Source organism: Eptatretus burgeri, chromosome 7 (genome assembly GCF_056783735.1).
Source record: "Eptatretus burgeri isolate ZD-2024b chromosome 7, Ebu_testis_v1, whole genome shotgun sequence".
Lineage (NCBI taxonomy): Eukaryota > Metazoa > Chordata > Myxini > Myxiniformes > Myxinidae > Eptatretus > Eptatretus burgeri.
The window spans coordinates 4,721,475-4,736,435 of record NC_140967.1 but is presented as its reverse complement, the minus strand read 5'-3'; the positions used below and the strand labels follow the sequence as shown (position 1 = coordinate 4,736,435).

At 42.5% G+C, this 14,961-nt stretch overlaps 1 protein-coding gene across 2 annotated transcripts in view; it reads right to left on the bottom strand.

The window, feature by feature from the left end:
- Nucleotides 1-2,554: 2,554 nt before the first annotated feature.
- The window catches only part of LOC147022589 (sorting nexin-15-like), a 59,770-nt gene continuing 47,363 nt past the window's right edge, over nucleotides 2,555-14,961 (bottom strand). For both annotated transcript variants that reach the window (XM_085887307.1, XM_085887306.1), the window contains exons 7-10: nucleotides 9,839-9,940; nucleotides 9,068-9,193; nucleotides 7,541-7,684; nucleotides 2,555-3,571 (exon numbers count right to left, since the gene is read on the bottom strand). In XM_085887307.1, the coding sequence (XP_085743433.1) occupies nucleotides 3,444-3,571; nucleotides 7,541-7,684; nucleotides 9,068-9,193; nucleotides 9,839-9,940 (500 nt within the window). In that variant the 3' untranslated portion in view covers nucleotides 2,555-3,443. The remainder of the gene's footprint in view (nucleotides 3,572-7,540; nucleotides 7,685-9,067; nucleotides 9,194-9,838; nucleotides 9,941-14,961) is intronic.

Here is a 14,961-nt window from a genome sequence, read left to right as displayed (position 1 = left end):
TAGCAATTGGACTTTACCTTCGGAATGCGTGACCATTACAGTTTTGGTTCTTTTTATTTAGCCATGACTGGTTTGAGTTGAGGATCAGTATTGGTTCACGACTGCTTAACCGCTACACGATATGTAAATTTGGATCTAACGTTCACCAAGGGTCCTCGAGTCCAAGTGTCGGTGATATACCCAGCCACGGTCACTCATCGAAGGCAACACCACGATGGCCAAAACCATAACGAGCAGCATTCCAACTGGATTTTTTCCTCTTTCAATTGGAACCATTAGCAAAGAAGGGATTTATTTAAAGGTCAAAAAGTGTTTCATTCTGGTTCTTTCATTGCATCGAGGATGGTGTTCTTATCAATAAAGGACAGCTTCGCCGAGAATGGCAAAACCAAAGCAGAGCCTGTCCGCGGTATACCTTCTCTGGATGAATAAGGTGTGATCCGAACTGGGCATCCAAAGCCTGCTGGCATCATCAACAAAAACGACCGCAAAGTAAACAGATAAATTATTATACCCGTCACGCCGCGACCGCCCTTGTAATGATCAGGAAAGCAATACATTATGATTTGTTTATTTTTAAGGTCTCGACAAACAAGCTGCAGAAAAGGCCGCCTTGCGGAGAGAAAAGCGAGCTTTGTATCGCCTCTTCAGTTTTTACGTGAGAAAAACTCTTCTGGCTTTTGTAGATAAGGTGGAGTAAACGGTCTCATTGTAAATAAACTACGGTCCTGTGGAGCAATCACAACGAACCACGGCTTTGTTGTAAATGTTAAACCCTTGAAAAGGGAGACCGAGACCGGAGATCTGCGCAAGCCTGCATCGCCTGCCCCTGAAGAGCACGAACAAGTCACCATTGAGTTACAAAAGCTTAAATCAACAGTCGGGCCTCGGCCTTTTTGGCTACGACCGATGGAATCGACAGGACGTTCATCGAGGTACGCTAACTGCCGTGGGAACCAAGGACAACCTGGTGTTTCAAGCGTTAACCCTTTGGCTCTGACGAAGGGCCAACGCCAGAAACGTCAACTTATGGCTTCCCATGACGGTTCGCATACCTCAATCAATGTCCTGCTGATTACATATATTGTGTTCTACCTGTCTGCCAATGCAGATCGATCCTTCATTGCACTTTGTCTATGACTGCCTGACAATTAATTATCCAAGGTTGTTGTTGTTTTTTTTTTGTTATTTAATAATTCTATCTGAACTTCATAGGAATATTTTTTGTTCACAGTGATCAATATTCAGAAATATACATCAGCAAGTAGTGTAATCAATTCCATGTAGATACCCATAATTATAATCCATGAGGAAGAAATGCTTTAAAGTGTCCTCCTTAAAGGGAGGCAGGACCAATATGGAAGGAATAGACAAAGACAGAAAATATGGAAATGGAACCAAGTAAACGTTCACAGGATAAAAACGAGAGAGAGAGAGAGAGAGAGAGAGAGAGAGAGAGAGAGAGAGAGAGAGAGAGAGAGAGAGAGAGAGAGAGAGAGAGAGAGAGAGAGAGAGAGAGAGAGAGAACACGAGAGAGAGAGAGAGAGAGAGAGAGAGAGAGAGAGAGAGAGAGAGAGAGAGAGAGAGAGAGAGAGAGAGAGAGAGAGAGAGAGAGAGAGAGAGAGAGAGAGAGAGAGAGAGAGAGAGAGAGAGAGAGAGAGAGAGAGAGAGAGAGAGAGAGAGAGAGAGAGAGAGAGAGAGAGAGAGAGAGAGAGAGAGAGAGAGAGAGAGAGAGAGAGAGAGAGAGAGAGAGAGAGAGAGAGAGAGAGAGAGAGAGAGAGAGAGAGAGAGAGAGAGAGAGAGAGAGAGAGAGAGAGAGAGAGAGAGAGAGAGAGAGAGAGAGAGAGAGAGAGAGAGAGAGAGAGAGAGAGAGAGAGAGAGAGAGAGAGAGAGAGAGAGAGAGAGAGAGAGAGAGAGAGAGAGAGAGAGAGAGAGAGAGAGAGAGAGAGAGAGAGAGAGAGAGAGAGAGAGAGAGAGAGAGAGAGAGAGAGAGAGAGAGAGAGAGAGAGAGAGAGAGAGAGAGAGAGAGAGAGAGAGAGAGAAGCACTCACGGTGAGGGAAGGAGATGGTATGGAAGAAATAGCAAATGAAACAAGAGCAATGGCAGGTAACCAGGTGGAAAGGTGCTTCCCTTGAAGTTGCCTCGTTCGGAGTGAAACGCCGCTGGATGCTGCCTCGGTGCCATCAGGGGGTGCTGCATCTTGGAGAAGGTTATCGGATATAATAATACAATAATCGGGGTTGTCTCATATACACTAATCTCGAGGCAAAGACCATCTCATCACCTTTTACAAGATCAGGAATTTCGGCCTGCACATCGGCTGAAAATGTTCTACCTACAAAACTCAGTTCATGAGATGTGGACGCAACACGGTCACGACGGGCCTGATGACCTGCACTTCAGTTTGCTTTGGAGTCGTTCAGCGGAAAGCAGAATGAGGGGCATGCCGTGAAACTATTTGAACAAGGAGAATGGATCATTATGTTCTTACATACATCACGATGGGGGGGGGGGGAGATTTGATTTGTATTTTTGTGAGAAAAGTGCAAAAACTGAATGGAGGTATCATGTATTTGGAGTACCATATGTATATGCATGAAATAAACAATCACCAATCTCAATAAGTAGCAGCGGTTGCTCTTCGTGCCCGGAAAAGGCCATTCGCATGAAACGCGAATCACCGGATCAATTTGATTCCCGAGCAGAAGCTCTGCCGGGTCAGGAAGTACGCCGATCTGAGATAGCAATTAACCAGCATAACCAGAGAAAGCAATTAACCAGCCAAACCTGGTGTCAAGGATCCTCAAAGACCAGACCACTTTGGTACCTGCAGTCCTGGCAGGAATTTGTAGTTTGCTCAGGGTGCCGACGATAACTCGCCGACTCTTCGTGAAGTACACCATGGGGTCTTTAACACGCACCACTAACGCCCGCAGACGGCAGGCCTAGTTTAACGTCCATCCGAGGGACGGCACACACACTGATGAATCACCTCGTCTGTGAAATACCGGGATGACAGTTGGGTGGAAATTCAAACCCAGGCTAGACATCTCAAAGCCGAGTGGTGCGTACCTCTCGGCTTTCCTGCCAGACCAATCAAAATAAGTAGTCAAAACGTATCGATGATGAAAGGCAATTTGCCACACAGTGAGTACGCACAACATTAAAGCATTCAATATAATTTGTGCACAAAGTTAATTACACAGTACAGAATTGGAAAATTAAAAGGCTGGTATATTAACAGAGAAGAAAAAAAAAAACATTAACGAAATAAAAAGATGAAAAACTGAACATTTACATTTGATTCTCTTACAATGAAAGGCAAAGGTGCCTTAAAGTCATCAGTAACTTGAGCAGGTTCTGAGGGTGAGGTGTTGCTCCTTCACAGTGTGAGGCCTTCGAACAAATGCATTTTGCTGACGATGCCCTGTGCCACCCCTCCCTACAGATCCTCTTCAGGACCCTTTTGGGCAGAGCCTTTGAGGTGCTCATCAAAAATAGCCTTGGCTCTCCGCAGGTACTGTGCGGTTTTCAGCTCGACCAGCTCTCGGCGCTCTGGGCTCGGATCTCCTGTCGGGAGAAGTGCAAACGAAAAATACAAACTCATCAAGGCAACAGTGGAGAGGGACGGGGAGGCATGGGGAGCGGGATGAGAAAGGAGGGGAAGGGGCTAAAATATTAATTCCATGAGCGTCAAAATGCTTCAATAATTTGTCCACGTGCGGTGAATATCAGAGGAAATGCTCAAATTCCTTATCGTACACCAATTCACTCAATGTGCTGCAACATCCTTCCACTTCATATGATTTGAAGAATGTAGAATCAATGTCCACACGATTCACAACTTTTGCGTACACGCTGCAACAGATGGAAGGCCGTAATTTTACATGTTTATCAATAAAGCGATATTAAAGACACAAACACAACCGATGCCACCGTTACACAGAGGAGAGTCTCAAGTTTTGTTTCGTCGAAGGATATGCTCAATATGTGCACCGTTCCGATGAAGCATAGCACGCGTCCATAACTTTCCCCAAAGTGATTCAGCTAATACAGCGGGTGCAATCCCGGATCGCCGGTTTCAGGTTCTCGACAGTCCTGGAGGACCATCTGGCAGACATGCTCCGGAAGGAACGGCCATGGACTTACATCTGACCTTTCCCGTGGCCAGGGTAGGCCTTCGTCAAACATTTCCAACAAGTAGGGCACTCGGTAGAGCGCATACCTCCACCTCGCAATGCCTGATTCAATAGAACATATCAGGCCCAATAAATTACATCGTTTTTTGGCCCAATCTCTCAATGGTGACTAATCGCTTTTAAAAATTAAATAAATCTCGTATCAGGATCCGGATTCGGAACTGCAGGACGGAGAACACCCAAGACAAATGTTGAGGAGCGTTTGGCATACTCGCCATGATTGTAAAACTTAGAGTGGTGAGAGTGAGCAGTTTAATGGGAATCAAACCCACCCGAGGATGCAATGACCTACTCTTTTCAAATAGGTTCTGTTCTCAGAAAAGTTAGTCGATAAGACAACTGGCTTAATGTGCCCCTCGAAGAACAACATACTGAATATGATGCAATGCCCAGCTTGTGAAACATCAGGATGATCTCTTACCAACCCCACTATAAGCCAACACAGACTAGACAGTTCAGAGGTGATTACACAACCCCTGAACTACCTGATTAGAATATATGAACATATTCGAGGCGGTGAAAAGTGCAGATTAGTCCAATCGGCACTTGGAATTGTTACTCCACCACCGAAGGTGGACAGAGGATATGCATTCACCCCGTCTGCCTATGCGCATGATATCTCAATAAGTAACGGACGGATTCAGACGAAACTTGGTGGACAGGTTGGCCATGTAACAAGGACGAACTTATTAGATTTTGTTGAAGATCCAGATACTAGGATGATCCTTTAAAGGTGATTCTTGACCGCTGAGAGATGGGGTCAAAAATGGAACATTTCGATATTTCAAACAGTTGTGGACACACCCAGGCAAAAATAGCATTACTTCCCTGTAGGAATTCTCTGCAGACTACTGTAGTAGGACCTGTTACCAACTATAGTAGATGAGAGTACTACTCTCATTACACTATAGTTCTAAGTGTAGCATTTTTGCCTGGGCGAGTTATGACAAAACTTGATGGATGAGTTTGGTCGTTGAAAAGACTAAGCTGATTAGATTTTGGTTAAGGTCAGAAGGGAGATCCTGCCCATCAGTGGGATGGACACAACACGTCAACTGTTCGGCCTGGCAGAGGTACGTACTCTCTCGAGTGCCGTTCTAGTTCTAAATGTACATGAGTTTGTGTTTATTGTACTATTTCCTGGATATCCAAAGCAAGTGTGGCAAAAGTTTTTTTTGTAAAAAAATTCATTGTAGCATATAATGCATTTATAAATAACGAGTGCGGATCATTGCAGAGGTTTACATTACAGATTTGCTGTGTTGTCATGATTTATACCAATTATAATACAAGCATTTCCTTTGTCCAAATTTGTTTGTAATTGATTTGTAATATAAAAAATATCTAAGTGGTCTAAAGCTCTCAATAGTCAAGGGTCCAAACTGTCTAATCTGTCTGAAGGGTGAAAGGGATCTGAATGGTCTTCAATTCAACAGCCAAGGTCTAAGACGATAAAAGTCTAAAGGGTATAAAAGGTCCAAACGGTGAAGGGATATAAAGGTGTCTAAAGTATTGAAAAGGTCTTAAAAGTACTAGGGGTCTTAAAGGGTATTTTGAGTCCTCTGTGGTTTTTGTGGTCTTCAGGGTCTTTTGGGATACCTGGGCCCTTTTGGGTCATCTGGGTCTTTTGCGTCTTTTGGGTCTTCAGAAACGGCGAAGGTCTTTTGAGTCTTCGGGGTCTTTTGGGTCATCTGGGTCTTTGGGAACGGTGAAGGTTGGGTCTTTGGTGACAACCAAACGACCCCGAGGACCCAAAAGACCCGAAAGGTACATTCCATAGGCAAAAACGATGGGCACCATAAACGAAAGGTCTTTTTGGTCTTTGGGTTCTTCTGGGTCTTTTAGGTCCTCGGCAACATTTGGATCTATCAGTTAAAAGTTAGATGTGGTGTCTGTGAGTAAGCATTAGTAAATGCCTGTAAATGAACGATTAAAATTGATGGTTACATGTTATAAGTTGCGTTTGGCACACATCTGTAAATTGTAATAAAACTGATTAATGTAATGAGCTAATTTTGACTGCAGAGGGCAGTATTGTACTGTAAACTGCCTGGTAAGATTCGTGAAGATGCTGGAACGTTCTCAGACGAAACTTCCAGAAGGATGAGAATAAACGTCACTGGAAAGCACAAGATCGTTCTGTGATACTATATAAACCTGCGAGAGGGAGGTGTAGAGAGACGGGTGACATGTGACGAGCCGTGAGTTTGGATCGTCCCCGTGCTCGGTTTAAATCTGATGAGTGAACGAGGTGCTAATGTCCAGAGAGGTGTTAATGTGTGGGGCCAATTATAATCAGGATGATTAAAAGTCATGATTGTGTATCAGGAAAGAATTCCTTTGAGCTCTTCAATCATCCTGGACGGGCCAACGTACGAGAGAGAAAACCAAGACAAGACTCAATCGTTCAACAGCCCTGGTAGACGACGTGAACACGCGTGATTTGAGTCTGCAGGACAAGGACACTGGGTGGAAACAACTCAATGTGGGAATCAGAATTGGACATTGCATTGTATGTAATGGTGAACTTCCTCATTTGACTTTGTGTCTGTTTATTTGAAATACAACTTTCAAAAACGTTACGCTGTTGATGTGATCACTGCAACACCACTCAGAAGTCACAGACACCAACTGACAAAGATCCATTCGAGTGGTAGTTGACCGTTCATACTCCGGTAGTGATACCGGTAGTTCATCTACAGGGAGTGGTAGTTGACCGGTAGATCGTTCATACTCGTGGAGCTCAAACCTTGGATTGCAGTCAGAGAACGGGCTGGGTTCGGCACTACGAACAACATACGTACACGAAAGGGAAGGAAACCCCAAGGTGCGTGTTCCTCCGACAGGGTCATCTGGGTCTTTGGAATATTTGGGGTCCTCAGTGACTTTTTGATCATCTGGGTATTTTGGTTCTTCAGGGTCTTTTTAGTCCTCGGGGACTTTTGGATCATCTGGGTCCTCGAGGTCTTTGGGGCATTTTGGGTCTAAAGGGGTATTTGGGGTCTTAAGGGTCTTCAACGGTCGAAGGAGGTCTCAGCAGTCCAAAGTATTGAAAGGTACATTCCAGTAGAACGTAATTAATAGACGTGCATGCAGTCTGCAATGGACATTCAACAGTTCGTAATTAATCGACATATAGTCACACGGCTTCAGACTGACTCATGGCTTCACTGACTGAATGACTGACTGACTGACTGACTGACTGATTCACGGATGGATGGGCCGTGCTTTTCGTTTTTATATTATAGACAGAGATAGATGAAAGAAAATGATGTATCAAAAAAGGCCTCCAAGAGCTTTTTCGCAAGACAACACGTACGCTGTATTGTCATGATCTTACCTTGCATTCCCTGAAGGAGAACATCGACAGCGGCTTTGTAAAGGCCAAACGCTTCCCGGTGCAGTCCAGCTGTCTCTTTCTCCATCGCCAAGCGGACCTTCTGCCCAGCCATTGTCACACATTGTCCTGGTGCCCATGTTTGACCTAGAAAGAAATGCTGAGCTCAAACTGTCAAGCACAACAAGTTCTGTGCATATTCGCAATTTCACATTGTAACACAAGAACAGAGGAGATCCTGTGGATAACATATATATATATATATATATATATATATATATATATATATATATATATATATATATATATAATTTTCAGCATGTAACCACATAAAGTAGACATTCACAAACTCGAACATAGACAAAAATGGCTAAATTTACCCTCTTCCTCTATTCTAGCCACAAACACTGGCCTTTCTTCCCTCTCATCAGAACTCCCTTGTCTTTTTCTCCATTTTGTTTCCCAATCACCCTGCTCCATGTTTCCTCGCAGATATTCTCATTCTATCTCCTTCCTCATTTCAATTTACCCGGCTAACCTGCATCCGTAATAATTGGTACATACATTTAAACATCGACAAGATCAAATCGGTGAACCACCCCCCCCCCCCCCCGGCTCCGACCCTCCATTTTCAACACAAACACAACAACTCTTAATTCGTCCAAGATACCCGTTCAGTTCTGTTGTGAATAAACAAAAATATTTCACGTTGGGTTTAAAAGGAAAATAAATAAATAAATAAAAGGACAAGAGTCTATTCTTTTAACTGTCGCCGCGTTTAATCCCCTGGCCAATTAAAGCTTTTACAAAGACCTTGCGTTGAAAAAAAAAAAAAAAAAAAAACTACATCTGTACTTGTACAGTTATCATGTGCATCTCAATGGGCCATGTGACTCATTACAGACATCAAACGCCAATCGAAATCTAATGAGAATCACAATAAATATTCTTGTTCTCCCTGAGAAAATAAATAAATATCCCAGCTGTTTACAATGGAAAGAAAAAAAAATAACATCGCAATGTCTCCAACACGTGTTGTGTCGTGGTAATCGCTGGAAGCCCTCTAGATTCTTGGCTTCGACCACCCTTTGTCCGATATTACCCGATACGAACACCATGCGTATCACACACATCATGGAAATAACAAAGATGCCAAATTGCTACCTGACCTCTCACAAACATTTATTTAAGAACCACGGGATGGAAGCGAGATGGTTACGTGCGAGTCGAGCTAGCTGACGGCGTGAAGGCGTTCGCCTTGAACCACAAAGGTATGTCACCTGATGCACTACCAAGCTCTTGAAATTTCAATACGTGGCACCGACTGAGACGGATATATTCATGGTGTGTGGAAACCTCTCCCCTCCACAATAATCCCTCTCTTTCTCAAACACCTCTGCCCTAAGTCTGCCCAGCGCCGGCAGTTTCCAAATGGAAATCAAGACGAGGGATTTCAAATCAAAAGCAGAAGACTTGTTGCAAAACAAATGACCTTTTAGACACCATGTTTGGCGCAAGAATGATACGGACCTGCAGGCGCGCCATCCTCTCGCCATCGGGAATCTGCCATCGGTTGCCCTCTTGTTTCAACCGAGGACTCCACCTCCCGAAGAACAGATAGCCAGTCATCCTGGAGCTTCGGCTCGGGCGTGCCCTCTGCTCGGCATGGCATGGCAAGCCCCAAGTGGCATACAAAGAAGAGTTACATTTTCAAATGATAAATGACTGGACATTTTGACACAGCTCAGAGAGTTTTCATTGATCAGGGAAGATTATTTTAAAATATATATATATATATATATATATATATATATATATATATATATATATATATATATATATATTTCAGTCAACTCTGAGGAAATCAAAGGGCTAGCAATAAAATGAAGATGCATTAAAAGAAACATAATTCGAGCCAATAAAGAAGTAAAGGTACTTTTGCACACAATGTATACCGGCACGTTGGTCCATTTGAGAGAATTCAAACAAAATGACAGACACTACATCTGAAATGGCTCAAAGGACATCAGCTTTGTTTGTTCACCTCGTCATCCACACACTCACCCTCCATCTAGCACCACACCATGACCAACCTACACACCACCCCCCCCCCCACCAGCCTCACCCACAATGACGTTTCCTGTCATGCACTTATTAGAAAGACGAAAAAAAACAAATAAGAAAATCCGATACGATGTCTATTCCATAGAAATGGAACAAATGAGAGAGGAAAGAATGCCTGTTCAGCATAAACGTTTCACCACAAAGAGCAAACAAGGTAAAACCGCTCGGCACTGTTACCGGGCTTGGCACAAGGGTCAAACATCGCCATCTCGTGGACAGCGAGCACTTTCGCCGTTTCCATCATGCCCTCCGTGTCTCCTGGTGGAGCAGGTGACCGTCCTGGGGGAGTCACGACCTTCGTCAGAGAAAGTTCTTTCTTTTCTTGGCACCTGCTACTAAAATTAAGTGAGCCAAGGGTACGAAACTACGTCATGTGCACGAAACTTTGAAGTGGGAGCTTGTGAGAATAATGGTGCGAATAAAAACAAGTGTGCTTCAACGGTGTCAGATTATAAAAACTCATGATCAGTACCGAATACAAAGTATGACTGGAGACTCACTGTGATGTTCCTTCAGATAGTGTTTATCCATTATTCAAGTTTTAAAATACAAAACAAACAGCGAAAAGTACAACAACCAGACTTTACAGTTGAATTATCAAACAACCCCACCGAAGACGTCCGATAACCAGCAGAATTATGGGTAAAATAAAAATAGATAACCGAGAATTAAATTCACAGTTAGGAAAAAAAAATTAATCCTCACAAATGCACCAGACTCAGTGGTATTGTGGTTGGAGCATCCGCACTGAGTCTGAAGGTCGGAGGTTCAATTTTCACCCTGGAGTCGTTCCAAAAATCAAATAAAATACGTCGATGTACGTACCGCTTTCTTACTTCTGTATTTTGAGGATAGTGATGGGGACAAACCCTTTGGATGGGAATACCAGGTGGAGGGGCAACTTTCTACTTAAATTGCCTGACTGAACGTAGAGAACACAGTGAGTCATAAAGATGATGCCACCAGGGTACGTACAGGACCCAGAAAGTTACATCCATGCATCCATCCATCCATCCATCCATTGGGAGCATACTCTGTGCAGTGTTGGTGCTGCCTAAGCAGTCTCCTGGGGGATTGGGCACAATCCCAGACAGGTCGCCACTCCGACACAGGACACCAGCATGCTGGCACTCATTTTGCCGACCTCGAAGGGATGACAGGCAGAGTTAACCCCACCTAACATTAATTCAACAGCCAAGTGGGATTTTAACTCAGGATCCTAGGATCCCAAGCCCACCACCCTAACCATTAAGTCAACACCAAGCATGAAGTTACATCATTCCCCCCATATCTCATCCACTGTGTTGTCGAAAGTGGAATCCGGTGTTGAAATATATACTGTCGAGTATAAAATATGTATATATATATATATATATATATATATATATATATATATATATATATATATATATATATATATATATATATATATATATATATATATATCAAACAAGTGTTTGTATGTTTGTTTGTAAATTTGTGTGTTTGTTTGTGCATTTGTTTGTATGTTATTCTTTCAAGGCCAAACCCTTGCACCGAGAATCCCCAAATTTTGGGTGGAGGTACTTCAGAATCTAGGCAAGGTTTGAGGCTTACCAGCCCCCCACAAAATCCCCTTCACCCTACTCCCCATCTCAACAATAACATTCTCTGCATGCATGAGTGTGTACGTCTGAAAATCATTAAAAAAAAAGGCTTGGACAATCCACACCAGAGTTTGCAAATGTGCTGGGGGGTACCGAGGGTCGGATCATGGGTTCATGGTGCTACACAAGGTGCTACATGGGAAACAAAATACTATGCAGGGGTTATGGCAGATGTTCTGCATTGAAAATGTTGAAATCATAAAAAATAAATTTTGTTTGTGTGTTTTTTGGGGCATTTGTTTGTTACTTTTTAAAGGCTAAAAACACTGCTGGGAAAAGCTCGCTTTGCCACAACTCCCCCCTCCCAACCCTCCCGGGTAGCTAAGCCCTTTGCTGTCTCAAGCTCTACCCAAGTTCCTCCACAGCTGCAAAACATTCACAAGTAGCACAAACATGAAAATCCCAATGCTACACACCCCCTCAGCCACCAGACCGATTTAATCACCATATTCTCCTGGAGAAAAAAATAAAGATTTTTTTTTGTATATATATATATATATATATATATATATATATATATATATATATATATATATATATATATATATATATATATATATATACATATATGCAGTACCAGTCAAAAGTTTAGACATCTACTCATTCAAGGGTTTGTCTTTCTTTTTACTATTTTCTACATTGCAGAATAATTGTGAAGACATCAGAACTATGAAACAATACATATGGAACTAGAGGGGGAGTACTCGGTAGAGTGCAAAACCTCCGCCGCCAATACTGCTCGGTCACTCAAGTGAACCTGATATCCTATTCATTCAATTTGACGTCAACAGTGCTCACAGAGTTATAGTTTGCAACTTTTCCTTTTACTTTTAACTTTTACATACTCAATTCATTCGTCATAACTAGATTCTTAGAGACAGAAATTGATTTTACGTGGGTATATCCACCTTAAGTTCCAAAATCAGCCGCAATAATAATTTTGGCATGTTTTTTGTTGGAAATCACTTATAACATGTAGAAATGCAAAAAAAATTCGAAATTTTGTTGAAAAAAAAGTTGCAAAAATTTTTCTTTTCTCGAAAAAAAAAATTTTGGGGGGGGGGGGTGGAAATCACTTAAAACATGCAGAAATGCAAAAAAAAAAAATTCAAATATTTTTTTAAAATGGCCGCCATAGCGGCCATATTGGATTTTGGACCAAGTCCAAAATCTAATGGCATGATCCGTGGACCATACCTAATCCCCCCACCAAGTTTCGTCGAAATCCGTCAAGGAGTTTTTCCGTAATACTGTTCACAAACAAACAAACAAACAAGCAGTCATAGACTGGTACTTACGAAATCGTCAACTTGACCTCTGACCTTGTCTAATAAAAGCTGTCTCTCGAGAAGGTAGCGACGCAAACCAGAAGTTTCTACGATGATTCTGTACCAAACCATCAAAAATTGTAACGTTGACCGAAGCAAAAATCTCCATTTCTCCACGCAATAATTTTATATTATTTTATCAAAGTCACAAAACCGTAATATTCGGCCATCCACCAACAATCTTTACATAATCCAACGGCTTAGCGAGTCAGGCATGCGACGATAACCTTTATTGGGATAAAAAATGACTTTTAAACACCATCTTTATCGAAAACACCGTCAGCGCGCACACCGAAAACCTTTACGTGACTCAACGACACGTCTGCTCGAGCGCACTGCATCATGGGACGACCCGTGACGCGTCGTGTGAAATATTTTTTATACAATCTTAAAACATCTCCAAAACATCCGATTTTTACCAGAATTTTGACAACCGAGTTTTAAGCGTCCTAAGCGATCGCAAAAACCGAAGACAAAATTAAAATCGAAGTTAAAACGAACTCGTAACGTCGACCGAAGCAAAAAAATCTTCATTTCTCCACGCAAAACCTTAACGTCACTCAACGACGCGTCTGCTTGAGCGCACTGCATCATGGGACGACCCGTGACACGTCAAGTGAAATATTTTTGTACAATCTTAAAACGTCTCCAAAACATCCGATTTTTACCACAATTTCGACAACCAAGTTTTAAGCGTCCTAAGCGATCGCAAAAACCGAAGACAAAATTAAAATCGAAGTTAAAACGAACTCGTAACGTCGAGCGAAGCAAAAATACTCCATTTCTCCACATGAATTTACAGAATTATGTTTGACCTCACTGTGACCTTGACCTTTGACCGATTTTGACAAAAATCTAATCAGCACTAGCCATCACCCTCCTGAATCATGTGATGTAATTTGACATTGGTAGCTTCTTCTGTTCTCGAGTTATCATGCCTACAAACAAACAAACAAACAGAAGCGGAAGTCATCAATATACTTACGAAATCTTTAGATTTCGCAAGTAACAAACACACAAACAAACAAACAGAAACGGAACTGATCAATATACTTACGAAATCTTTAGATTTCGTAAGTTACAAACAAACAGAAAGGGGTGAAAACAGTAACCTCAGATCTTCGATGGCGGAGGTCAATTATGTCGTAATCAAAAAAGTGTAAAATCAAAATGTATTTTATGTTTTAAATTCTTCAAAGTAGCCACGCTCTGCTGTGATGACAGCTTTGCACACTATTAGCATTCTGTCAACCAGCTTCATGAGGTAGTTACCTGGAATGCTTTTCCAACAGTCTTGAAAGAGTTCCCACATATGCTGAGCACTTGTTGGCTGCCTTTCCTTCACTCTGTGGTCCAACTCATCCCAAACCATCTCAATTGGGTTTCGGTCAGGTGATTGTGGAGCCCAGGTAATCCGATGCAGCACTCCATCACTCTCCTTCTTGGTCAAATAGCCCTCACACAGCCTGGAGGTGTGTTTTGGGTCGTTGTTCTGTTGAAAAACAAATGATGGTCCCACTAAGCGCAAACCAGATGGGATGGCGTATCACTGCAGAATGCTGTGGTAGCCATGCTGGTTTTAAGTGTGCCTTGAATTCTAAATATATCGTCGACAATGTCACCAACAAACCACCCCAACACCATCACACCTCATCCTCCATGCTTCACGGTGGGAACCACACATGCAGAGATCATCTGTTCACCTTCTCTGCGTCTCACAAAGACATGGCGGTTGGAACCAAAAATCTCAAATTTGGACTCATCAGACCAAAGGCCAGATTTCCACTGGTCTAATGCCCATTGCTCGTGTTTCTTGGCCAAAGCAAGTCTCTGCTTATTATTGGTCTCCTTCAGTAGTGGTTTCTTTGCAGCAATTCGACCATGAAGGCCTGATTCACGCAGTCTCCCCTGAACAGTTTATGTTGAGATGTGACTGTTACTTGAACTCTTTGAAGCATTTACTTGAGCTGCAATCAGAAGTGCAATTAAATGGCAATTTCTGAGGCTGGTAACTCTAATAAACTTATCCTCTGCAGTGGAGGTAACTCTGGGTCATCCTTTCCTGTGGTGGTCCTCATGAGAGCCAGTTTCTTCACAGCTTGTGATGGTTTTTGTGACTGCACTTGAAGAAACCTTCAAAGTTCTTGAAATTTTCCAGATCGACTGACCTTCATGTCTCAAAGTAATTAATGATGGACTGTCATTTCTCTTTGCTTAGTTGAGTTGTTCTTGCCATAATATTATATGGACTCCTACAGTAGATAAAATAATGGTCCTTTACCAAATAGGGCTATTTACTGTGTACCAAGCCTACCTTGTCACAACA